This window comes from Rosa chinensis, chromosome 7 (genome assembly GCF_002994745.2).
Source record: "Rosa chinensis cultivar Old Blush chromosome 7, RchiOBHm-V2, whole genome shotgun sequence".
Taxonomy (NCBI): domain Eukaryota; kingdom Viridiplantae; phylum Streptophyta; class Magnoliopsida; order Rosales; family Rosaceae; genus Rosa; species Rosa chinensis.
In genome coordinates this window covers 9,289,644-9,313,028 of record NC_037094.1, presented here as the reverse complement: position 1 = coordinate 9,313,028, position 23,385 = coordinate 9,289,644, and the positions used below count along the sequence as shown (strand labels likewise).

Sequence of the window (23,385 nt, the reverse complement as noted above, 5' to 3'; positions counted from 1 at the left end):
TGGCGGATTTGCTCAGCGGAGACTTCACTCCTTGGAAGGTGACAAGGGAGACGTTCCGCTGGCGGATTTGCTCAGCGGAGACTTCACTCCTTGGAAGGTGACAAGGGAGAAGTTCCGCTGGCGGATTTCTCGAAGTTGCCCCTTCGGTGGTTAATACGTGTCGTGCCCACAGCGGGTTAGCGTGCGTAGGCTTGTCTGCTAAGCCTGTCCGTCTTCTAGCCTTTAATGATGGTAACTGTGGGTTTTGTAACCGAGATGACGCTTCGGGCAATCCGGAGAGTGAGTGGAGATGTACGACACGTGTACGGCTAACAAGGGATGTTGGTATGGGGCGGACGGTCGAGGACGCGTTGGGGCCTATATAAAAAGGGGGGAAATTCTGGGGGACTCCACACTTTGTGAAAATTTTGAAAGCTTAGCCACCGTTTGTTCGAAACCGGAGAAGGAGCCTACCGAAGTTTGGATACACTACTCCCAGAGACGTTGGTCGTACCTGTGCACCACCGTGCCGGAGATTGCATCACTGAGGTTGGTATTCGGATCTCTGTCTTCTGCTATTTGTTTCTGCTAGTTTCTGGGTTTTGTAGTGTTTGCTTTTCTGGGTGTGCTCTGAGGTGTGAGATGGGGGTTTTTTGTGGGGGATTGAATGATGGCTGGCCAATGCGTTCATTGGTTTTAGGATTTGGATAGTCGAGTCTGGGTTGAGTGTGTTTGTTTACACTTTGGGGTTTTCTGGGTTTTGTTCTTGATTATTTTGGCTATAACTGATGCGAGAATAGGCTAGATCTATGTTTGTGCTAACTGATGTGGGTTTTAGGGTTTTGGGATGTCTAGCGTTATAGAGATTTCGAGCAGTGAGGATTCCGGGTCTGACGTGTCGCTCAGCGCGACGGATGGGGTTTTTATTGTTTCGTTGCGTCCGTCTGCCCATGCAGGATCCTCACTGCCAGAACCGCTAGAAGTTGAGCCGTTACAGACTATCCCCTGGGAAGCAACTATGGCCCGTGGTTCGCGTTCAGAGAGCTCTAGGGCGGGTGAGGCCGCTGCCGCCAAGGTTAGGCGCGACGAACGCTTGGCAAGCAATAGTGCTGCTAGCGGCTCCGCCGGGGAGGAAGAGGCAGCGGAGCAAAATGTTGAGTCGGCGTGGTTCCTCCCGGATGGGACAGCCGTTGACGAGGCGGGAGGGGGGATGAGCGGTGCTGCTGTCGCTCGACTGAAGCAGGCGTTCCACCTGCCGGGGTCGGTGAAGCTGCGACCACCGACGGCTGATGAGAAGGCGTCGATTCTCCCGACGGGGTGTGCGGCCGTGCACGAGGCCATATTCCGCCAAGGGGTGACACTTCCGCTGGTGCCCAATCTTCAAATCCTTGTTTGCGAGTTTGGCCTTGCCTTCGGTCAGATCTGTCCAAACATGTGGCGGTTGATGTTGGCGATGAACTCCTTGTGGCGCTTGTCGGGGTGCGAGGGGCCTACCGTGGCGGAAGTGCTCCATTTCTACGAGTTAGTATATGTGAAGCGCCAAGGTTGCCACGGGCAAGTAAATTTGAGTCGCCGGCAGGGAGCGCCCAAGCTGATCGAGAATCTGAGGGACTCCATGTCCTATTGGCGGGGGACCTTTTGCGTTGCTACCGACGGTTGGGAGTACCACGCTAGGTCTAACGAGGAAGGGCCGTCATTTAGGATTAAGTCCGAGTTCCAACCTATTCGAGGTTGGTGGCCTGTGTCCGCTGAAAATGTTTGGCGTGCCGACATGCTTGAACTTGTATTCTTACGACGTGTTTGTCTTGTGCAGCGGGACTCCGGTATACGCTGACGCGTGCAGAAGAGTGCCGGGTGGCGAGGATCAGAGGTTGCTGGCGGAACCGGAACCTGCTTGACTTCCGCTTGCTAACTGGTTGGGAGTTATTAGTCGACCTGCGACTAACACGCTCTATTGGTGAGGATCCTACCCTGTCGTTTCGTTTTATAATTGAATTGTGTCTGACTGGTGGCTGGCTTTCCCTTCTCTCTTTTTTTTATAGAAACTCCGCCGGGCAACAAATCAAGTCGCGACGCGTTCGAGAAGGCGATGGATCGGGCGGAGATAGAAAACTTTTTGGAGGCCATGTATGCTGAGGGACTGGCGGCCCAGCAGACCGTGGTGAACCCGGAGACGTTGGCGTTGAGTCACTCCGAGGTTCCGGTGGAGATGGCAATGCCACACCAGTCTCACCTTGGCGAAGATGGTCTGCCTACGGTGCAGGCGGGGACTCAGGCGGATGGCGGGGAGAGGGGAACCGTTGCTACCGGGCAGCGGGAACGGATGCCTGCCACCAGGCGCGGTCCTCAAAAGAAGGCGGTACCTTCAACCGAGACTGCTACCGAGGCCAGGGGTGAGCCGCCAGTGCGGGTGACGAGGACCGCTGCTGGCACACAAAGGGCGCTGGAGAAGAGGCGCCGGCAGCCTGACTCCCCCGCCGAGGAAGAGGAAGAAGAGGTGGTTATCGGGGTCCGCCAACAAAAGAAGGCCCGACAAACCGCATCGAAGGTTGCAGTGGCGGAGGGAGAGGCGCCCCCCGTCAGTGATCTGGACTCCTTTGCCGAGTACGCGCCGTTCATGACAGAAGGGGAGCGAGAGTTCCTCTTCCATCTGTGTGAGCGGCTGGGGTTCGGGGGTCTGGCGGGCATATCGCGCCCGACGGCAATTGACCAATCGCCCTTCAGCTCTGCGTTTGGTCAAGTATCGGCGGGGTTACACGATATGTTCGTGGCGGCGTCAAAGCAGCCCCGGATTGAGGCGGAGCTCAGGGGAGAAATCGAAGGTCTCCAGAGGGAGTTGGCGGAGGCCAAGGAGAGAGTGGCGGAGATCGAGCGGGGATTGGTTAAGGCGGAGTGCGATTATGCGGACGCCCGTGGCAAACTGAATGCAGCTATCCGGCGGGATCTGGAGAGGAATGAATATGTCTCCAAGTTGGAGCAGGAGATTGGGCTGCTGAAGGAGAAGATAGCCGCCAAGGATAAGAAGCTTATTGTAGTGCAGCGGGAGTCTGCCGCCAGACTGGATGAGATGAAGCGGCTGGATGGTGAGGTTGGTCGCCTGACAGCTGAACAGAGTGCCTCTGCAGCCGCCGCCGTTGAAGCGTACAAGCTGTCGGCGGAGTATAAAAAGGCGATGACTGAGGCGGCGAAAGCTGGTGCCCGAGCAAACGTAGACATGTTGAAGCGGAAGGGTGCCATTGATTTTATAAAGGCCTCACAGCCTGACGTGCCGCTGGTCCAGAGTGCCTCGGCGGAGCCAGAAGTCGTGCCTGCCCAAGCTGCAGGTACTCATTCAGGCAGCGGGGAAAGTGGCCCGCATCCGACGGAAGGGTCCCAGCAAACCCCCCAGCAGACCCCGTCGGAGGTGTCACGTGCCGGGTTTCTGGAGGCACACACCCGAGCCGACGGCACCCTAGAGACTCCCAGTCCGACAGCCCGAGGGTCCGATCAAGCGAGCCGATCGGTCGCGCCGCCAGCCGTCGAAGCAGCAGAGGCCGAAGCCAATCGCTGAACCTGTCTGAAATCTCCGAAGTTATTATATTTTTTTTTTGTGTAGCCGCTGAGGCATACTAGCTTGTACCGAATTTTGTGAAATGAAGTACATTTCTGACTTGGTTTGCCATGATGTGTGTGTAGTACTATTGAGTTATATTTTCTTTTGTCGATCAATGGAACATTAAAGGAATTAAGATTGGTCCAAGTGCACCGCGTGGCGGACGGAGTTCGCCGACGATTGCTGGCGTTGCCAGTTGCCCTCGGTGCTGGACTTGGTAACAATGGTCTGAATAATTCCTCGTTTCATTGATGGCTGACCGATCAGCGTACAAAAGTGGGGTAGTACCCGTTGGGTAGCTTCCCTTAGCTAAACATTCGAACAAAAAATTTAGCTAAGTCAAGATGCGCATGGGTAGCGGTTTGACTATTTGTAATAATACCGAAGGTGTTCAGTATTCCAAGGGCGGGGCGTTGTGACGCCGTCCTTGTCCATTAAGTAGAAGGTGCCTGGGCTAACGACTTCCACAATTTTGTATGGGCCTTCCCATGTTGGGCGGAGTTTTGTCGGTGGCGGAATGACTTCTTTCATGACCAAGTCCCCCAGTTGGAGGTTCCGGGCCCTGACTCTGGCGTTGTAAAAACGTGATACCCGTTGCTTGTTTTGCAGATTGTGTAAGTGGGCCTCGAGTCTTCTCTCTTCTAGGAGGTCCCTGTCCAAATTGACGCCGGCGTTGTTGGTCTCTGGGCAGTAGCCTTCGACCTTAGCGGTAGGTTGGGTAACTTCAATGGGTAAGACAGCCTCTGTGCCGAACATCATACAAAAAGGAGTTTCTCCGGTGGCGGAGGTTGGAGTTGTTCGGATGGCCCACAGGACTTCTGGGAGTTTCTCCGCCCATAAACCCTTGGCGTCGTCGAGCTTCTTTTTCAACAATTTTTTGATTATCTTGTTTGCCGCTTCGACCTGGCCGTTGGTCTGGGGGTGGGCGACAGATGCAAACCTCAGCTTGGTGCCCAAGTTGATGGTGAAGGAGATGAGCTCGTCATTGTTGAACTGTGTGCCGTTATCTGTGATGATTGTGTGCGGGACACCGTAGCGGCAATAGATATTCTTCCAAAGGAAGTGAATTACCTTGGCGGTAGTTATTGCCGTCAGTGGCTCTGCCTCTATCCACTTGGTGTTGTAATCGATGGCAACAATGATGTATTTGAACTGGCCCTTGGCAGTTTGGAATTTGCCCATCAGATCAAGGCCCCACGTAGAATGAATCCATGGGCCCACGATGATTGACAGTGGCTCTGCTGGTGCGTGTGGGAGATCTGCGAATTGCTGGCATTTGTGGCAAGACCTCGAAATCCGCCGGGCGTCATCGCCAAGTGTGGGCCAGAAGTACCCTTGTCGCATTGTGCGGTTGGCCAGGGATCTGGCGCCCGAGTGGTTTCCGCATTCTCCGCTATGGATTTCAGTTAGGACAACCCTTCCCTCCTCTGGGGTTAGACAGCGGAGGTTTGGATGGGTGAATCCCTGGCGGTAGAGTTTGCCGTGCTGGATGTTGTAGCGGGTTGCTCTTCGTTGGAGCTGCCTTGCCTGGACCTTATCTTCTGGCAATGTTCCGCTGCGCTTGTATGCGATGATTTCGTCCATCCAGCTGGGGTCGACCTGAATGTTGAAGATTTCCGCCAGAGTCTTTGTGATGCTTGGTTTGTTAAGATACTCCACCCTTGTGTCCGCCGGACTCTGATGTGGTTGGGCGGTTGCCAGTCTCGCCAGGGAATCAGCCTTAGCGTTCTTTTCCCTGGGGATTTGTGTGATTGTGTGAAACTTGAACTTTTTTAGCAACGTTTTGACGTACCCCAGATATGCCGCTAGCTGCTGGTCCTTGGCTTGGAAGCTGTCGTTGACCTGGTTGACGACTAGTTGGGAGTCGCTGAATATGTTGACGCTGTCAGCTCCTGAGTCAATGGCGAGGAGTAGGCCGGCGATGAGCGCCTCGTACTCCGCCATATTGTTTGAAGCTTTGAAGTTGAATTTCAACGCATATTCTGCCTTCAGTCCCCCGGGTCCGGTTAGGATGACCCCGGCGCCGCTGGCCTTGGCGCAGGCGGAGCCGTCCACATGTAGGTCCCATCCTGACTGTGGGGTAAGTACCCCTGTACCGGTTACCATTTCTGTTCCGGGCTGTGCTTGAGTACCGGGTTCTGGCTGACGCTCAGTAAGTTCAGCGATGAAGTCTGCTACTGCCTGGCCCTTCATGGCGGTTTTTGGCTTGTACTCGATGTCAAATTCGCTGAGCTCAATCGCCCACTTGCTGAGTCGCCCTGAGTGTTCAGGGTTTTGCATCACCTGTCTCAGCGGTTGATTGGTCAACACATGGATCGTGTGGGCCTGGAAATACTGCCGAAGGCGTCTGGCGGCAACGATAAGTGCAAGCGCCAGCCTTTCCAACGGTGGATACCTTGTTTCTGCTCCGTTCATACCTCTGCCGGCGTAGAATACTGGGAGTTCATCCTGACCCTCCCGCCGAACAATGGCGCAACTTATTGCCGTTGCCGAGACCGCCAGATATATGAATAGTGTCTCTCCTTGGACGGGGACAGAAAGGAGAGGGACTGCCGCCAAGTACTCCTTTAGACCTTGGAACGCCGCCTGACACTCTGGGTTCCAGTCAATGACCTTCTTGTGAGTTGTTTTGAGGAGTTTGAAGAATGGGGCGCACTTGTCAGTAAGTCGAGAGATGAATCGAGAAAGGGCGGTTAACTTGCCCTGGAGACACTGGACGTCTACTTTATACTTCGGGTCCGACAGGTCAAGGATGGCCTGTACCTTGTCTGGGTTAGCCTCGATACCTCGCTCGCTGACGATGTAACCCAGAAATTTGCTGGCGGTGACTGCAAAGAAACATTTTTCTGGGTTGAGGCGCATACCATAGGCCAGGAGGATGGTTACTATGATCCTGAGGTTTGCCACATGTCCGCTGGCCTTTATGCTCTTGACTAGCATGTCGTCCACATAGACCTCGATGATTTTTCCCAGATGCTCAGCGAACATTGCGTTCATCAACCGCTGATAAGTTGCACCGGCGTTCTTCAGACCAAAAGGCATGACATTGTAGCAGTAAAGGCCTTTGTCGGTGGTGAAGGTGGTGCATTCTTGGTCGCTGGGGTGCATTTTGATCTGATTGTATCCAGAGAAAGCATCCATCATGCTGAGGAGTTCGTGTCCGGCGGTTGCATCGACCAGCTGATCGATACGAGGTAGCGGGAAACTATCTTTTGGGCATGCCTTGTTTAGGTTTTTGAAGTCGACGCACATCCGCCACTTGCCGCTGGGCTTCTTCACCATTACCAGATTTGAGATCCACTGGGGGTAGATGACCTGGCGGATGAATCCAATGTCCCGTAGTTTGGCGACCTCCTTTCCGATTGCCCGGTATTTTTCCTCATCAAAGGCCCTCCGCTTCTGCTTGATAGGATAGAAAGAGGGTTTGATGGTCAGTTTATGGGTGATTATTTCAGTGGAGATGCCAGGCATGTCTGCATAGGACCATGCAAAGACGGTGGCGTTGTCACGTAAGAACTGAGTGAGTTCTGCCTCCACTTCTGGATCTAGCTGGGAGCCTATGCGGACTGTCCTCTCAGGATGCTCGTCTGAGATGCAGACGGCCTTCAGTGACGTGTCCGGGTTGACCGGCTCCTTCATTACATATTTCTTCTCCTCATCTCTAGGATCCTCAAAGATATTCGGTGGTGGTGGGTCATTACCCACTGCCAGGATTTCATGGCGGCGCGTTGACCGCGCTACAGATGTTGAATAGCATTCTCGTGCCAGCTGTTGGCTTCCCCTCACACAGCCTGTGCCATTGGGCGTGGGGAACTTCATGAGAAGCATGTATCCGGCAATGATGCACTTGAGCTTATTAAGCGCTGGTCGACCAATGATGGCGTTGTACGAGCTGGGACAGTCGACGATAATGAATTCCGTGTGCACCTCCGCCATACAGGGACTGGTGCCAATAACTAGTCGCATGTAATCCGACCCTAGTGGTTGTGTGATGTCTCCGGAGAAGCTGAGCAGTGGCTCATGATCCTGGAGTAGTTTCTTGTTCCGCTTGAGGTGGTCGTAGCAGCCACTGAAGATGACGTTGACAGCGGATCCGCTATCTACCAAGATTCTCCCCACCGAGAATTTGCCAAGAATGGCATCGACTAAGAACGGGTCGTCATGGGGTAAATGTACTCCGCGCTCCTCCTCCTCTGAAAAGGTGATAGGTTCCCATCCTGACTTCGGGAGTTTAGCGGATCTTTCATAGCGGATGTTGCAAACCTCCTTTGGGTGGTTAGCGCGTGCATAGCGCTTTCTTGCCCTGTGAGACATGCTGGTGATTGGAGCACCGCCATCGATGGTGTTGATGCGGCCCAAGGTTTCTACGTTGGCAATTACTGGCGGTGGTTGGCGTACCTTGAACTGCTCCAACTTGCCGTCACGGTATAAAGTCTCAATGGCTGTTTTGAGGGCGTTACAGCTGTTTGTATTGTGGCCGCTGTCCGCGTGGTATTTGCACCACTTGCCGGTGTTCCTGGGTTTGCCCGTTTTTGGGTACTTTGGAGGGGGTGGCGGTGGGATCTGATCCTTGCACTGATTATAGATATCTTCATATGAGGCCGTTAGGACCGTGAAAACTGCATACCGCTGTGAGGACTCCGTCTGCTTGTTGTTGTTGTCATGAGTTGGGCGGTTTCCCTTATAAAAATGCTGTCCCTTCTGCCGCTTGGTTTGGTGGCCGCCCTGCTGCCACTCTCTTTTCTTGTCAACTGGCGGAGCTGAGGGGGGTTTATCAGCGGCTTCCTGGTGATTGGAAGATGGTTGTGCTGATTTTGCTGGCGTTGCTGGTGGTGGTGTTTCTCCATATGTGATGAATTCCGCCTGGGCGTGAATGACCGCCTCACTCATGACGTGGTCGTACGTTGCATTGGGATGGTTGTAATTGAGGTGATAGAGGAACGGTCCCCTGAGGAGTCCCTTCCTGAAGGCTGCCGACGCCATAGTTTTGTCCAGGTCGCGGCACTGAGATGCTGCCGCTCTCCATCTTGTGACAAAGGCCTTCAGTGACTCGTCCTCCCCCTGTTTGACGCTGAACAGCTGACTTGTGTTGTGATGTCCGGCAGACAATAGGATGAAGCGGGAGAGGAAAGCATGCGACAGTGCATGGAATGAGCCGACCGATCCTGGCGGACATTCAAAAAACCAGTTCATTGCTTCGCCGTCCAATGTTTCGCTGAACAGATGGCACAGGGTAGCGTCGTCGAATCCCTTGTTGTTGGTGACCTTCTTGAAGGTGTCCATGTGGACAAAGGGATCGGTCATTCCGCCATATGGCGACATTTTTGGGGTCTTTGCATATGTTGGCCTGACGGCCTGTAGGATCGCGGCGGAAAAGGGGCCGGGTCTGGAAGTGAACAGCGGGTTCCGAGTTGATGTCGGGACGCCCGTCTCCGCCCGGATTAACCTCTGCTCCAATTGGTGCATCCTTTCCAATAACTGGGCGGTTGCATCGCCGGCGGAATCGGCCTGACTCCCCCGCCGAGTTGGTTTGCGCCTAGGTATGGGCGGATCATCCTCAGTCCTTGCCCTGACATTCAAGCTGTTGGCGTGTGGAAGGGATTCCGCCGTATGTTCTAACATCAGTTGGGGTATGGGCGGTGGTCCCATTCCTGACAACCCTGGTGGGTTCAGCGGTACGTGCGTTTGTATGACTGGCCCTGGCGCTGCCGTGCCGGCGCTGGGTCGACTACGCCTGGTACTGCGTGACTGTTCGCTCTGTGCCGGGCGGTCGGTGGCCGCCAAAGTGTTTTTTAGTTCCTCAAAACGTGTCATGAGCGCAGCCACCTGTCTTTGGGCTTCGGCCTTCTCTCTACGCTCCTCCTCACGCTCCCTGTTTGCCTTATGAAGATCCGCCAGTGCCATCTCGTACATGGTGACGAGATCCTGGCCTGACGGGCGGCTGCTGCCCGGGTTTGCCTCACCACCGGGATTGGCCGGGGTTGTGAATAGTGCGCGGTTAACGCCGATCGCGGGGTCGGAGGGCTGGGGAATGGCGGGGAGCTCCGCCTGCTCTTCAGCGTTTCCCCCGCTGTCGTTAGTCATGATGATTGTAGCGGGATGACCTTTAGTTCAAGGGTTCCCACAGACGGCGCCAATGTTAATGTCTGAAAGTCTAGCGGTGGCCAAACCTTAGTTAACGCTGATCCGATGGGCGGATCGATACTTGTACTTATGTTGTGATTCCCGTTACCTGTCAAGTAAAATACAATGGGCGTCAGAGGGAGACCGCGCTGGGCGGTCTTCAACTCTCCGATGCCTAAGTTAGTCAATGTATTTATGTTGACAAAGTAACAGTAGGTAAGTATTGAATGCGTGATTAATGAGGAGAGAGGAGAGAACCTTTTATAGGTGAGGAAGAGACTGATCTTGTCTTTGTTTTCGATGTGGGACTGATATGCTTCAGTTCTTAGTTTCAGAAGCTTCTGATGCTTAACTTGGCGCGGCGCGTGGCGGCGCGTGGGTGGCGATCTGGAGGCGGTCCGACGCCGAGGCTGTAGCCCGCCTTGCAGTGTGTTCGTATGTCATTCCTTTGGTTGGAATTAGTACCTTTGGCGGTACAATGAGCATGGCCCATTCTAGCTAATTATGTTTGCAAATGTACACGTATGTACAGTAAGGCATCAAATCTGATAGGGTACCAGTACCACTGCTCAAGTAGTGAAAGATGAAAGAATGATGGCCGAGTGCGATTTTGTTTCTTTATAATGATGGCCTGATGGCAACAAATTTGTGAAAATTCAAGTCCTTAATTGCACTGCCAACTGCGACCGTTTCTGATTCCCAGGCAGCAAGCAGGAAGCTGGGGTTTAGAACAACTCGGTCACCACTTCGATTGATCCTCAAGGCAAATAGGCAAGGCCACAAAGCTATAACGCCCTAGAAAAACAACCACTCTATCTAGGTCTCGGGACTTGGGTGCTGCTCAGGAGCAACTCTAGGGTTTTGATACTTTTAGAGGCGAGTTAGTAGTACTAGGGCTGCCACTTGGTTTGGTAATTACCAAACCGATCGAATACCAACCGATACTTTAGGTTTGGTAAACCGACTTTTTGGTAACCGAAACCAATAAAACCGAAATCGAAAATTACCGAAAAAGTTGCTTTAGTTTTGGTAAATACCGAATTTACCGATTATCTAAATATTAGCTTTATATACTATGATTTTCAATACACATACATGTATATTAAGAAATAAACATAAAAGTTTTCATAATAGTATGAACATTACTCAATATACTACATAATTAATAGTACATGTATTTTGAGTAACCTAGTCCAAAATGGTTAAATAACCTAGTTTTATTGAAAATAGATAAAATTTGATGTCATATATACAAAAGAAATCTATGATTAGTAGATAAATACGAAGTTTACGGTTATAAAATTGAAAAACCTAATTTTGTTCATTCTAATTTATATTACAAAGAATTAGTTTTTCTAAAGTTGGTAATACCGAAAATCGAAATACCGAATTTGGTAGATATGATTAAAAACCGAAAATTTTGGTTGGTAATTGGTAGCTCAATTTTAAAACCGAAAGCTTTGGTTTTGAAGTTGGTAATACCTATAACCGATCCGAACCGACCGAGTGACAGCCCTAAGTAGTACTGATCCTGATCCACCGATTAACGTTGGGGTTTGGCTGATCGGTCACCGATCATCAGTCGCTTTTATAATAATGGGTTTTAGCCGAAAGGGAGCGAACTAGGGGTTGGGCCTATGGGCTTATTGTATGCATACAATGTACAAGCAAAGTTGGGATTCTTCGCAGTGATCCTATTGAGCCCACGATCTCATGAGGGGTTTACTGAACTCTTTCCTGCACAAGAAGCATGTTAAATTATTCTAAAAAAAAAAAAAACTTGTTGAAAACATGGTACACTTCAAGCGCAACTCACAGAAAAATACAGGCGCAGAAATTATGTGATTATGCTTGACTCCATAATCACTCTATAAAGATTGATGAAGAAGTTTGAGGATTTGTGTTTGTGTCTGGTCTCGTACAGAATATATGAAAAAAAGAAATTTTTTTTAAGGTTTTGCAAATATAATTGAAAAAACAATGACCAAAAATGGCAGAGGGGATGTAGCTCAGATGGTAGAGCGCTCGCTTAGCATGCGAGAGGTACGGGGATCGATACCCCGCATCTCCAATTAACAATCAATATATTTGTCTTCCTTTTTCTAATTTTTCTTTTTATTGGTATATGTCGTATTGTCGTTTGCATTGATAGGCAACAGTAATACAAATCAGATGTTGAAAATCCGGTTCCTCCAATGGGAAGATGGGCAGCAGTAATACAAATCAGAGGTTCCTTAGAAGATCACAATAGGGTTTCTGAGTGTCTTATGACTGCACCGTAATACAGAGCTTTAACTTACAACGATCCGACCAGAGGACAGTGAGTCCTAGGAGGAGTCGGCCTAATACTAGATACCTAGAGAAAGCATTACAACCGTTACAGTGAGCTACAAGTTGTCTTTACTGTTCTGTGGTTATGAAAGATACTACTGATGATCAAGCTTCATCTAAGATGATAACAATCAAACTCTTAGGGCTCCTCAAAGTTGATTAGAATTTGGTTCATTTGTGGTTGATGTTTCCTGACCTGCAATTAAGAAGGAAAATGCAAATATACTTGTTAAGGTATTTGCTCTTGAACAATGCCGTTCAATTACGTAGAAGGAAAGCTTAAGTAACTAGGTTCACTCAAATGGATATAAACAATTTTACACACTGATGCACGTCTGTCCGACATATATCTAATTCATAGTTCAACTTGAACCAGTAGAAAAGCCCAAAGTTAGCGAGTCTCTTATGGGACTGCTTATCAAAATGGACAAATGTGAAGCTGAATAAGACCCTGATGCTATGTATTTTTCTTCAAGACAGATTAAGCAAAATCAAATGGATAGTCAGGTCAAGAAATAAAAGGGGTCATACTTTAACACCAGCCATTGAGAGTAGTTTGTGAGAAGCAATGTACGTGATATCTGGATTGTTTAACCTCTTTTCCACAAAATATACAACTTCAGCAACTCCTGACTGCAAGAAATATATTGACCATAAGAAAAGAAAAGAAGACCAGGTTAAAATATGGCAAAGTATCACTCTAGGAAGAAAAGAAAAGAAAAATATGATGTGGCTACTTTCCATGTTCCCTGTTCTTTTCAGAACAAGGAAAATATATTAGAAGTTTTTGTCTAGCATTTGAAATTCCAAAGCAATATATATATATATAGATCACAATCTCTCTGCATCCACAGTTCTAGATACTTCTATTACTGAGTTTTAGTCGATTGTGGGTTGTAGCAGAGAATGACACGACCAAGGGCATCAATGTTGCATGTACCATAAACGATAACAAAAGAGAACAGAGTGACGAACCTGAATGATTATCTTGGCACACTCATTGCAAGGGAACATGGTCACATAAAGCCTCTGCAGAACAAAGATAGTATCAAGCGCTCCATCAGTACTTTCAGTTACAGAGAGAGAACATGTAAAAGAAGGGAACATTTTCAACAATCATTCAAGAGGCTTCCATAATTTCAATTAGAGTTTATGTAGTTCAAAATGTCAATAGGCCAAGTTCTGCAGTAGCCGTTTTACTGAAACAGATATCCCTAACAGATGAAGAATCTGTATTTTAAATGGGGCAGGGAAATGTAGCTAGAACTAACCTGTCCAGCAGCAGAAGCATGATTGGTGTTTAGGATTGCATTGACTTCAGCATGACAAACATAACTGCCAAAAGACGATTAGAGAAAATATGAGCAACAACAAAAGTTTCCACTTTCCACTGGGATAAAGGATAGACGGTATAAAAAGAAGCACAAGATCTGGAGATTATTTCAACATTATACATCATATGATGTGATGGTAGTGAAAACTGAAAAGAAGACAGACAGTAGATGTTAACTTCAAAATGATTTCAGACACTAATCTTTACTGAAGCAGCAGATCAAAAGTTCAAAACGCTATGAATGGAGTTCAAGAAAGCATACACTTACGGATATTTTGTCTCCAAAGGATCCCCAGTTCTGGATATCTGAAAAGAAAGGGCAGCTTTACTAAATACTAATGACTATAGCTTCATCAATCAGTTTCTTTCGTTCTAAAGTTTGAAAGAATATACAAACCTTTGCCCAAGGGAGCTTGTCGTCCGAACAACCTCTTGGGAAACCATTATACCCAATTCCTGAGGACAGACAGATTAGATGGAAGTCAAGAAAAAAATAAATGATCACATTGACAATGGAAAACCATAGACTAAGAACAAAATGACAGAAAAAGTACAACATAATTCCTGCTAAACAATCTCATTCTCACCTAGAATTATACCACTTTGACTCACCAAGCATGCTCCAACCTACACACCACCAATTAATGTCATTTCTAAATTCTAATTTGTTAAATTGAAGCAATTATATTGTCTCATAATTAAAGAAAGAGCAAAGAATATACGACCTGCCTGTTAGGGTCTTTGGATCTTTCAGCTGATAAAAACGCAATTGCCATAAAGTAATCATCCCATGTCAAATACCTTCAACAACAACAACCAAACCATACAAAACCAACCATGAGAGAATTGCACAATTCATTGAAAAAAGTAAGCACTTTCAATTTCGGACCCAAATTGAGTAGTACCAAAATCAAACAACTTCATGAATTAATTATTGAAATTTTTGGCACTAACCCTTTGCGTTTTGAGGGGTCGAAAGGGCTCTGAGAACAGCACTTCCTGGAAACGACGCCGTTTTGGGAGGAATTGAGTTTTGGGGACTGCTTCTTAGGTTTTGTGAAGAAGACGCGGATGGCTAGCGCAGAGGCTAGGGCACCGATGACGGTGGCGGTGGAGACCAGAGTGAGCTCGAGGGAGTTCATTTTAGCTCCAGAAGGAGAACAATTTTTCCCGCGAAAATTTCCAGTTCCCGAGCTGAGACGATAGAAGTAGTAGCGGGAAAATTGCACTGAGGATCCGTGAGCGTAGAAAACTCGCGGGCAAAATAGGCCACGTGGGAGTTTGCTGTTCGTTCGGACTTTGTAGGTCCAATGGTGCTTTGGCCCATTCGGTACGCCCATACCATAACTTCATAAACAAGGTTTGGTCCCCATACCATAACTTCATAAACAAGGTTTGGTCTTAGACCAAAGAATAATTTGCAACCATCCTATTGGTTTGTTCGATCATCCTCGGACGAAAATGTGTTTATGTCTCTAATTTGTGCGAAAATTAATGGTTGGCGTGTTTGAAGTGATGATCGTGAATGACAAAGAATCAGATCTTGAGAGAGTTTAGTGAGATAATGACTCATAACTTTTAAATGATTTTGATTTCTAAACTGCTCTAAATAAGTATTTTGAAGGCGAGCCATAAACATGATTATTGTTTGGTTGAATGTTTTAGAAAAGTATTTTCTTAAAAGGTACTCGTATACTTGGCTACGAGTCTCAACTCTACTTTTATTGTTCCTTTATTTTTTTTTCTTCTGTTTTTTTTTTTGCATTGTGATTCAATGACGTTTTGTATTTTAAGATTGCATGTGGTTGACGGAGATTTTTATATCTCAATTTCAAGTCGTTTTAAGTACTTGATCACATTAAGTAGGGCCCAAAATAGAAAGAAAAAAAATGATGACGGTCTTAGTTGGAGGGCATGATAAATAGATCATTGTCCAAAGTGGCCTCCATCACTACCTTGGATGGGGGGTTATATGGACAGGGTTCCAAAAAGCCAATAGATTAGAAAGGGGCACAGAGTCTAAAGCCTCCTCCCCAATTCACTTTCACTGTGTTTCACATGCCCTTTGGCCCTTGCTTACTCCAAAACCTGCAACTTTTCTGTTTGAAGTACCCTTTCCACGATTTTTATGGCAGCATCTTAGGGACAAATGGATACCAACAACCTAGTTTTTGGGTCCCTACTTTGATGGGACTGTAATGTCGATGTGTGTTGAAATTACTACAGCACTGCTATATATTACAACTTTTTGCACCTAACATTATTGAAGTTGATATGGCCGAGTTGGTCTAAGGCGCCAGATTAAGGTTCTGGTCCGAAAGGGCGTGGGTTCAAATCCCACTGTCAACAAAATGCTTTTTTTTCAATCGATATATATATTGCTTTTTTTTTTCTTTTCAATTTCTTACACACACACACATATTGCTATTAAACCAATGGTTTTTATTACACACTAGAAGAAAATAGTTGAGCAAAGACAATATTTGAATTTGTTGGTGGGTACTTTATGATTTAAAGGCGTGACTCACATTTTTCAGAAAAACAAACAAAATCGATTAAATAATGGAGCGAGGCTAAAGTGGGCCTGATTTACATATTACATAAGTTTCTTATAATTTAAGTTAATAGATTCAATACAATTATTGACTAGAAGAACTATTTTGTTTGCTTGAGACTTTACAACACGAGTCTTATGGGGAATAAGAAACCCTAGGGTTTAGCAGAGGGCGGCGGCATACATTTTCCGGTTGCTGTCGGATCAAGCAACAGTGAGGATTCTCGTCTTGGGTCGTGGCAACACAAGTGATCGGTGAGTCTGGAGAGAGAACGAGTTCCGATTGAAAGCGGAAGTTGATTTCATCGGTGCTATTTTCGAACTCTGCTTGGATCTGGCTTGTTTGGAGCAGTTCTAAGCAGGATTGGGGGTGTTGGATTGATGGCGATCTAGGGAGGCTGACTTGGTGAATCCGAGTCAGATTACCGGGTCGTCGTTTTGCACCGGCTTGGTATTCCGGCCTTGATCGAGCGGCATTGCAGGGGCTATGTTCTCCGAGTTGAGGCTTTGATCTGCAGGTGGGTTTTGGCCAGTGCAGTGTTCGGCTGCAGTGAGGCTTTGGTGACCTGATGGCCGGTTGGAAGGGTCGCCCGCCGAAAAGTTGGCTTGTGGCTGTGAGGGCATGGCATAGGGCGCTTAGGGCTTCTGCTGACTTTGTTTGGGTTTGGGCTTGGGCCGTTGGGCCTGGGCTCCAACTTCAACTGCTGGGCTCTATTTTGTGGGCCTTGAAGGAGGGTGCCTTGCCACCCTCATTTATCACTTAAGGGTGAGGGTGGGCCTGGCCCCAAAGGTGGACTCTCTTGGGCAGTTGGGCTGATATATGGTCCATGACCAATCATTCGCGGATCATGACTTCATTGGGAGTTGGTAATTATCTGGAATAAGATTTTCATTTTTTCAAGCGGCTTATGGATAAGGAATTGCGCCTATTTGTTTGCTAGGAAGTGGCTCTCTGTTGGTACAGCAATTGGGCGCCTGGCTAATGGAGAGACCAATCAATGATTTTGCCCTAAAAGACATGGAGTTGTTCTTAGTTCATAGGGCTCAAATTGACTTGTAATGAGTTTACATTACTTAAATAGGAGCGTGGTTTTTTCCCCACCATTTTTCTGTTTTAAGTGTATGTTAGACTCTGGCTTATTGGCTGGTCATCTAATGCAATGAACCTTTATTTAAAAAAAAAAAACACAAGTCTTATGGAAATGATTTTAACAGTTCACCTTTCAAACATTTTTTTAATATGGCAATGACATCCAAAGTTAACTTTTTAACAGTAAATGACTTTGATCTTTGAGTAAATCGATATATAACCTATCCAATAGACACTTGAGTACTTATGTTGAATACTTACTAATTGATTTTCACATGTTTTTTAAGTTTTAACCTTTAAATGTCAAATCCTATATTTCTTATGTTGAAGATATTTTCAAGTAGTTGTTTGACATTAAGGGAAGGAGAGGGAAGCCACAAACAATGCATTTTATGTAAATTTGTATAGTTACAAGCCTTGTGCTCAAAATGCCTATAAAACGTGAACCGAGCAATAAACATGTTCATAAGGCTTTCAGATAAGGCTTTGGGGGCAATGACCTATCCTTAACATTCTTAGGCCCAAAGTAATATTAATTTATTGCAGAAATATTGTTCAACCAGGAAAAACAGAAGAAAATGAAAGAGTTACTGAAAAGGTTTTCACCAGACTGGTAAAAGTAAAACGAGCCAGCAACTACTGCTCAAAACACTACCTAATGACGAAGTCATGGGTTCCATCACCATGGAGATATGAGTGAAATCTTTTGATCCTCTTTAAGACAAAAGAAGAAGAAGAAGAAGAAAAAAAAAAACTCACTCCTGTTGTGAACCTCACGGTCCGCACGATGTTAGATGAAGAAAGGTAGTTTTGGGTGGGACCCAGCCGATCAACGGTCCAAGTGGGAGAGTCAGTGAGCCAAAATCATGGTCAGCGTCACTTTGTGTTACCCCCCTCCCACGTGCCGATATGATATGCGCGAGCGTGCCAGCTGAGATAAAAAGCGGGTCGCTTTTTGTAACAAGAGGGCCGACAACCTAGGCCTACCACAAAGCTAAGATCCATGTCCAAAATAGAATTACAAAGCTAAGAAAAAGCCCATATACAAAGTCACCCCCTTATTGCACGTGCGACTTAATTATTACTACACCACCGTCCTCTAAACCCTTTTCACCCTCATCCCCAAAAAAAGAAAAAGTCAAATAATCATGCTAGCATGGAACAAGATCATCAGATTTATATGTTCACCAAAAAGACAATGATGATCACATTTATATACTAAATTTGTTAAGAAATTTTCATGAATTTTTACTCATATGATAATTAGGTGGGTAGAAAAGTTGCAAGTCATTTTTAATGTTAATACATTCATCTAATAGATGAAGAGATCCCATCGATATCTGATAAATTTTATTTAATATTTTTAACATCATTACTTATGCATGTGAGAAATGAACATTTTTGAATTTGACATGTGAGTATTTCATTCTACCATTTTCGTTTCTTATAAATAGTAGAGCAATGAAATGATTATAAATAGTAGAGCAAGGGAATGAGTTTCAATTATTAGCTTAAAGGATGAGAATCTTGAAAGTGTTACGAGAGATCATAAGTTTGAAACTGAGAATTATTTTCAACATATTTTCAGTACTTGACGATGTTTTGTTTGAATCTAAATTCATTGAATTCTAGTTTCGTGTAATACAAAAAAAGTAACAAAGTGTACTAATCAACAATCAATAAATTTGACAAAACTCTATGATTAATATTATTATTGAATGACAACACGAAGAAAAAGAACTCATTCCATTAGTCCAAGAGAACACAAAAGAGGTACTCATAAAAAATAAAAATAAAAGTAATAAGGTATACTAATCAACAATCAATAAATTTGACCAACTCTATGATTAATATTCTTATTGAATGACAACGAAGAAAAAGATCTCATTCCATCAGTCCATGAGAACACAAAAGAGGTACTCATAGCCCAATAACGTGATCCGTTATTTCCCCCTTACTTTTGGCTCTTCTGAAACGGACATTGAAATTCCCACTGTTCAAATCTCCCAATATATTTTTACCAAAATGCCCTCCTCTCTATGGGGCAAGATCAAGGCTAGACATGGATGGTAGCGGTAATTAAACACGGTTGAATTGTCTATATATAGGTGCAAAGTTCCACCAATTACATCATTTCCTCTGCACACTTTATTTTGTTTCTTTTCCTCCAATGGAACACGATGATCAAAAGGAGTTGCAGCTTCTTCCTGGTCCTCCCCCCTTACAGAGGGCAGCCCCTCGACCGTCAGATCCTTCTTCACTACGATACCGATCAAAGGCAGCAGTTGAAGCCCTGGAAGCGCCCAACTCTCTCGACCTCCAACTGTCCATAAGTGTGAGACCACTGATGGGAGCAACCAACAATGTTTGCGAGTACGACCAAACGACGACGGGGTTGAAGCCGAAGGCGAGTTGCGTGGAGGCGCTGAAGTGGCAGGCGGCGGAGCAAATCCGAATGGCGGCAATGGAGAAGGCGTACGCGGAGAGAGTGAGGGAGCTGACGAGGAGGGAGATGGAGCTGGCTCAGTCGGAGTTCACACGTGCGAGGCACATGTGGGAGAGGGCGAGGGAGGAAGTGGAGAAGGCGGAGAGGATGAAGGAGAAGGCAATGCGCCAGATGGACGCCACGTGCATGGAGATCACTTGCCAGTCTTGCAGGCAAAGGTTTAGGCCTTGACGCATAATAAATTAGGTTCTGAGTTGAGTTCTGGCCGGGATCGGAGTTGGTATTAATATTATGATTGTTAACATATACCAGTAAGATTTTGAAAACTTATTGGATTGGTTTGCAATTTCTTTTTTAACAATGGAGGAGAAAGGAAATAGTAACAGTACTGATCGAAGGATATGATAAGAGAGTGGCATGGGATGGTTGGTTTTCGTCTTTTCGATCTGTGTTTTTCTTCCTTTCTTTCATGTTGTGATCTGTATGATGAATAATTGAGCTGCTTATTTATTGGTTTCATTTTTAGTCCAATCTTCCTATCGTACGTGTTAATTAAGATTATGAGCTTCTATGTTGTCAGGTTTAGAATTTCGCGAAGAAAGATAAGAATTTGCGATGTGAGATTCTATATTCATCATGATACTAGAATTTTCGATGCGAGATTGATTCTATTTATATTCACGATATTACTATTACACACCGTATCAGGAAATTTTGGGAACATTAACAAGTGTTGTTCAGAGAGATCAGCTTCTGATCCAGAAACCGGAAGAACTAATCGACCTCCAAAGAGTGCAATGTCATGTATCAATATAAACACAAAGTTGGAGCATGAAAGTCAGTAAACAGGACATTTGCATATACTTATATAAGTATGTCTCATGAATCTGAAGCCACATGCATGAATAAGAGGCAATGACCTTTTAGGCTTACATCTCTGGTTTCTATGTTGACTTGGCCGGTGTTCCAGACTGCAACTGAACTGACTCACTGGATAACAGATGTACATGCTAAAGAAACACAATCAACTTTAATACGAACAATAATTAACTAGCAAGAATTTAGAATCTGAATTTCTGAAGCAAATTACTTTCACCGAAAGAAATTTAGTATCACTCAAAAAAAAAAAAAAAATTCTCAGCAATAGTTTTCTGAGCATAAACAGTTTGTTCTTTTTGATTTCTTGTTCTTTTTTTTTATAATCTGAGCAATATATGGTTACATACAATAATTTAGAGTTTGGTATTGGATAGAATAGTAGTGTGAAAGATTGAGAGTACAATGACAAACCAATTATTAAATCTTGCAAGCAAAAAATCAAGTGCAAGATTATATCCAAGCTTTTTATTTTTTTGGTTACTAATAAGATTTAGCCAGTCTGCAAAGTTCATAATAATTTTCTCAACTGGAGGGAGAGCCAAGGAAAAGTCAAATATGTGACGTAAATAGAGAGTCAAATGTGCGCAGAACCTTGATGCTGATATAGAAAGGCAAATGAATCAGAACAAAAAGGTAAGTAAAATTCAGTAGCAACAAGACACTAGTATCTACTCAGCTAGGCTGTATACACTTGGATTCAACTTGTTGAACTTTTGCTCATGAACCGAACACCCACTACCCATGTCTCCAATCCAACCCAAAAGAAACATTTTTGGATAGGATCGGATCACTTCGATCGCGACTCTACTAGCCGAGCTTAAAGCTTAACAATCAATCACAGCAATGAACAGTCACCAGCTCTATGATAGTTTAGCTTCATTTGTCAGCAACCCCTATAACACTACTACTTATATTTCTCGATTCAGTTAATCATCCGAGGGTGGCTCCCTTCAATAATACAATGGCTTGATTCATTGATGGGGTAAGACAGAAAGAAGCTAGACACATTCTAGTGGATGCAAATTAGAACCACAAAGTCTCTAAATTAGGTGCTTCTGAAAAGTGCTAGTGCAAATGGCCAAGAAGGCATGGGAAGGAAGTTTTTTTAAAAGGCAATCCTGAATTATTGCAAGCTTGATTCTTTGTTTGGTTGCCAGAATCTTCCTAAATGATGAACCTAATTGTAGATATGTACCGAATAGTATTAGACAATCATGAATTTCAAAAATTTAAGCTGTCATTGTATGAGCCAACAAAATATATATCAAACTCTCACCACTTACAAAACCCTAGCTCCTCTCGTGGAGTTAGATCGAGATGGGCAAACATAAAAGGGTAGACAAATTCGGACCAAATGGGGGTTTGAGGATTCGAACCCAAAACGTTTGAGGATTCTAACCCAAAACTTTTGTGAATGAACTTCGGACTTTCCATTAAACAAAGTACGTACAAGAGCTAAAAGCTTAAGCAATCAAAAGATGAGTAGCAAATTGCATGCATAACAAATAAAACTTCTTTTCTTTTCATCAAACCACTTGGGTAATTACCTAACTCACAAACTTATCCTAAAGACAAGTATCTACCCTCTGGCCACTACTTCCCTTTGTTCACTGTCTGTCCTTACAAAATAATGATTCCATGGGATAACTGTTTGCACTTGAGAATCCCAAAACAGTCTTTTCCTGTGTAAGCATAATGAGCATGCACTGGAAAGATGCATGTCATGATCTAGTGGTTTCATTATCATCCTTTTATGAAGATTGGTTTTGGTGCTACACAGAGAGCACAAGCTATTACACACAACCAAGTTAGCTGGTCATCATTTCCTCCCTACTTTCTATATTTACTAATCTCTGTACTATATCTTGTAAAGAACCAGAATATCTTTACCAGGATGCAAAAGAAAGATTTTTATCAAGAACTTGAATGTACTTGTCCCATAGGAAAGAACCCAACAGTTGTTTTCATAAGATGCTTCACAGAAAAAGTTCATGGCTCTGAATTCATGGAGCCTATATTGATTTAAAACATGTAATTAATGGTTATTTTTTATGATGATGATGATGATAACCAGTACTGTCCTCTGACATATGACCACCCACATTATGAAGAGGCCTTTGTCTTGAATATCATCAGGGAAATACCAAATTTCAGGGCCATAATCAAGTCCTTGGGAAAGTTGAAAGAGCAGGATAAAAGAAGTAGGGCAGGCTATGCCTATCAAACTGCTCATAATTTTGACATAACCTTAACATTTGTCCTTTCATATTGTCCACATATGATCACAAAATGATGCTTCCTCATTTGTCTTCCTTCTTGTTTAGTGTCACTAAAACTTACAATTAATGGTCTCTAAAATCACAAGGTATTCAAAGATTTACTGACCGTGTTGATTAAATGGACATTAGTGTGCATCTCACACCCATTTGCGCGCGTTGACGACTGATGCTAGTACTCGATCAATCACCTCGAGTCAGATGTTGTTGTTAATTGGGACAGAGAAATCTTGTGCTGATCTCCCCACGGATGAGCAAAAGAACACCACACAATGCATACTTATCAAAACAAAAAGGACATACACCAGAATTTGTACATCTGATAATTTCAATCTGTACTGAGTTTACATACATCATGCAGTTTATGATCTGGTGCATAGAATTTGCTTTTATAGTGTTGTGTACAAATTAACTATTTCAAATTCAGAACCAAACCATGAATTTCATAGCATAGAACCATGAAATTGCCAATCCGGATGGTCATGCATCCCGACTAATATAGAGTTTTTTTTTTTTGGTTAAAAAAGGTTTAGGTGAAAGCTTGGTTATGCTATACCACCATTACCAGAGCAAGCCTACAACCTCAACCCTAAAGGACTTACGTGTGACACGTACCTGTCTCATAACCCACATGTATGGATTTTCGTATGAGACTTATAGATCGTGAACCAAGGAGGCCTGTTGGGAGCGGGGATCAAACTCGGGTGGGGTTCCAGCACTAGTCCACCCTTACCAACAAAGCCAAACCTCGTTGGCGACTAATATAGAGTTTGCAACAGGTT

The 23,385-nt window shown here is 45.1% G+C and overlaps 3 protein-coding genes and 2 non-coding genes across 5 annotated transcripts; 4 read left to right on the top strand and 1 right to left on the bottom strand.

Moving 5' to 3' along the window:
- Nucleotides 1-997: 997 nt before the first annotated feature.
- LOC112177351 lies at nt 998-11,911 on the top strand. The gene is made up of 4 exons (XM_040511314.1): nt 998-1,709; nt 1,793-1,936; nt 2,022-2,372; nt 11,847-11,911. The coding sequence occupies exons 1-4, from the start codon at nt 998-1,000 to the stop codon at nt 11,909-11,911; spliced, it is 1,272 nt and encodes a 423-aa protein (XP_040367248.1).
- Nucleotides 11,693-11,765, top strand: TRNAA-AGC. The gene has a single exon. It is a non-coding gene; the product is annotated as a tRNA-Ala (tRNA).
- LOC112179906 (deoxycytidylate deaminase) lies at nt 11,912-14,617 on the bottom strand. The gene is made up of 9 exons (XM_024318396.2): nt 14,313-14,617; nt 14,084-14,159; nt 13,946-13,985; nt 13,756-13,814; nt 13,627-13,664; nt 13,297-13,360; nt 13,001-13,054; nt 12,557-12,658; nt 11,912-12,221 (listed from the first exon to the last, which is right to left on the bottom strand). Exons 1-9 carry the CDS (start codon nt 14,498-14,500, stop codon nt 12,165-12,167), a joined length of 678 nt encoding a protein of 225 aa, XP_024174164.1. The 5' UTR covers nt 14,501-14,617; the 3' UTR covers nt 11,912-12,164.
- A 1,009-nt stretch (nt 14,618-15,626) lies between these two features.
- On the top strand, nt 15,627-15,707 carry TRNAL-AAG. Its single transcript has one exon. It is a non-coding gene; the product is annotated as a tRNA-Leu (tRNA).
- A 3,432-nt stretch (nt 15,708-19,139) lies between these two features.
- LOC112179394 (protein indeterminate-domain 16) lies at nt 19,140-19,810 on the top strand. The gene has a single exon (XM_024317793.2). It carries the CDS (start codon nt 19,173-19,175, stop codon nt 19,677-19,679), a length of 507 nt encoding a protein of 168 aa, XP_024173561.1. The 5' UTR covers nt 19,140-19,172; the 3' UTR covers nt 19,680-19,810.
- Nucleotides 19,811-23,385: the final 3,575 nt, after the last annotated feature.

Bases quoted from the DNA above. Each gene is read 5' to 3' on its own strand.
- LOC112177351 (XM_040511314.1), top strand. From the start codon at position 998: ATGGCCCGTGGTTCGCGTTCAGAGAGCTCTAGGGCGGGTGAGGCCGCT. The intron at 1,710-1,792 runs GTTGGTGGCCTG...TGTCTTGTGCAG, and splicing joins CGAGTTCCAACCTATTCGAG to CGGGACTCCGGTATACGCTG. The intron at 2,373-11,846 runs GTGAGCCGCCAG...TTGCATTGATAG, and splicing joins GACTGCTACCGAGGCCAGGG to GCAACAGTAATACAAATCAG.
- LOC112179394 (XM_024317793.2), top strand. From the start codon at position 19,173: ATGGAACACGATGATCAAAAGGAGTTGCAGCTTCTTCCTGGTCCTCCC.
- LOC112179906 (XM_024318396.2), bottom strand. From the start codon at position 14,500: ATGAACTCCCTCGAGCTCACTCTGGTCTCCACCGCCACCGTCATCGGT. The intron at 14,160-14,312 runs GTTAGTGCCAAA...TTGTTGTTGAAG, and splicing joins GACCCCTCAAAACGCAAAGG to GTATTTGACATGGGATGATT. The intron at 13,361-13,626 runs GTAAGTGTATGC...GTCTTTTGGCAG, and splicing joins CCTTTGGAGACAAAATATCC to TTATGTTTGTCATGCTGAAG.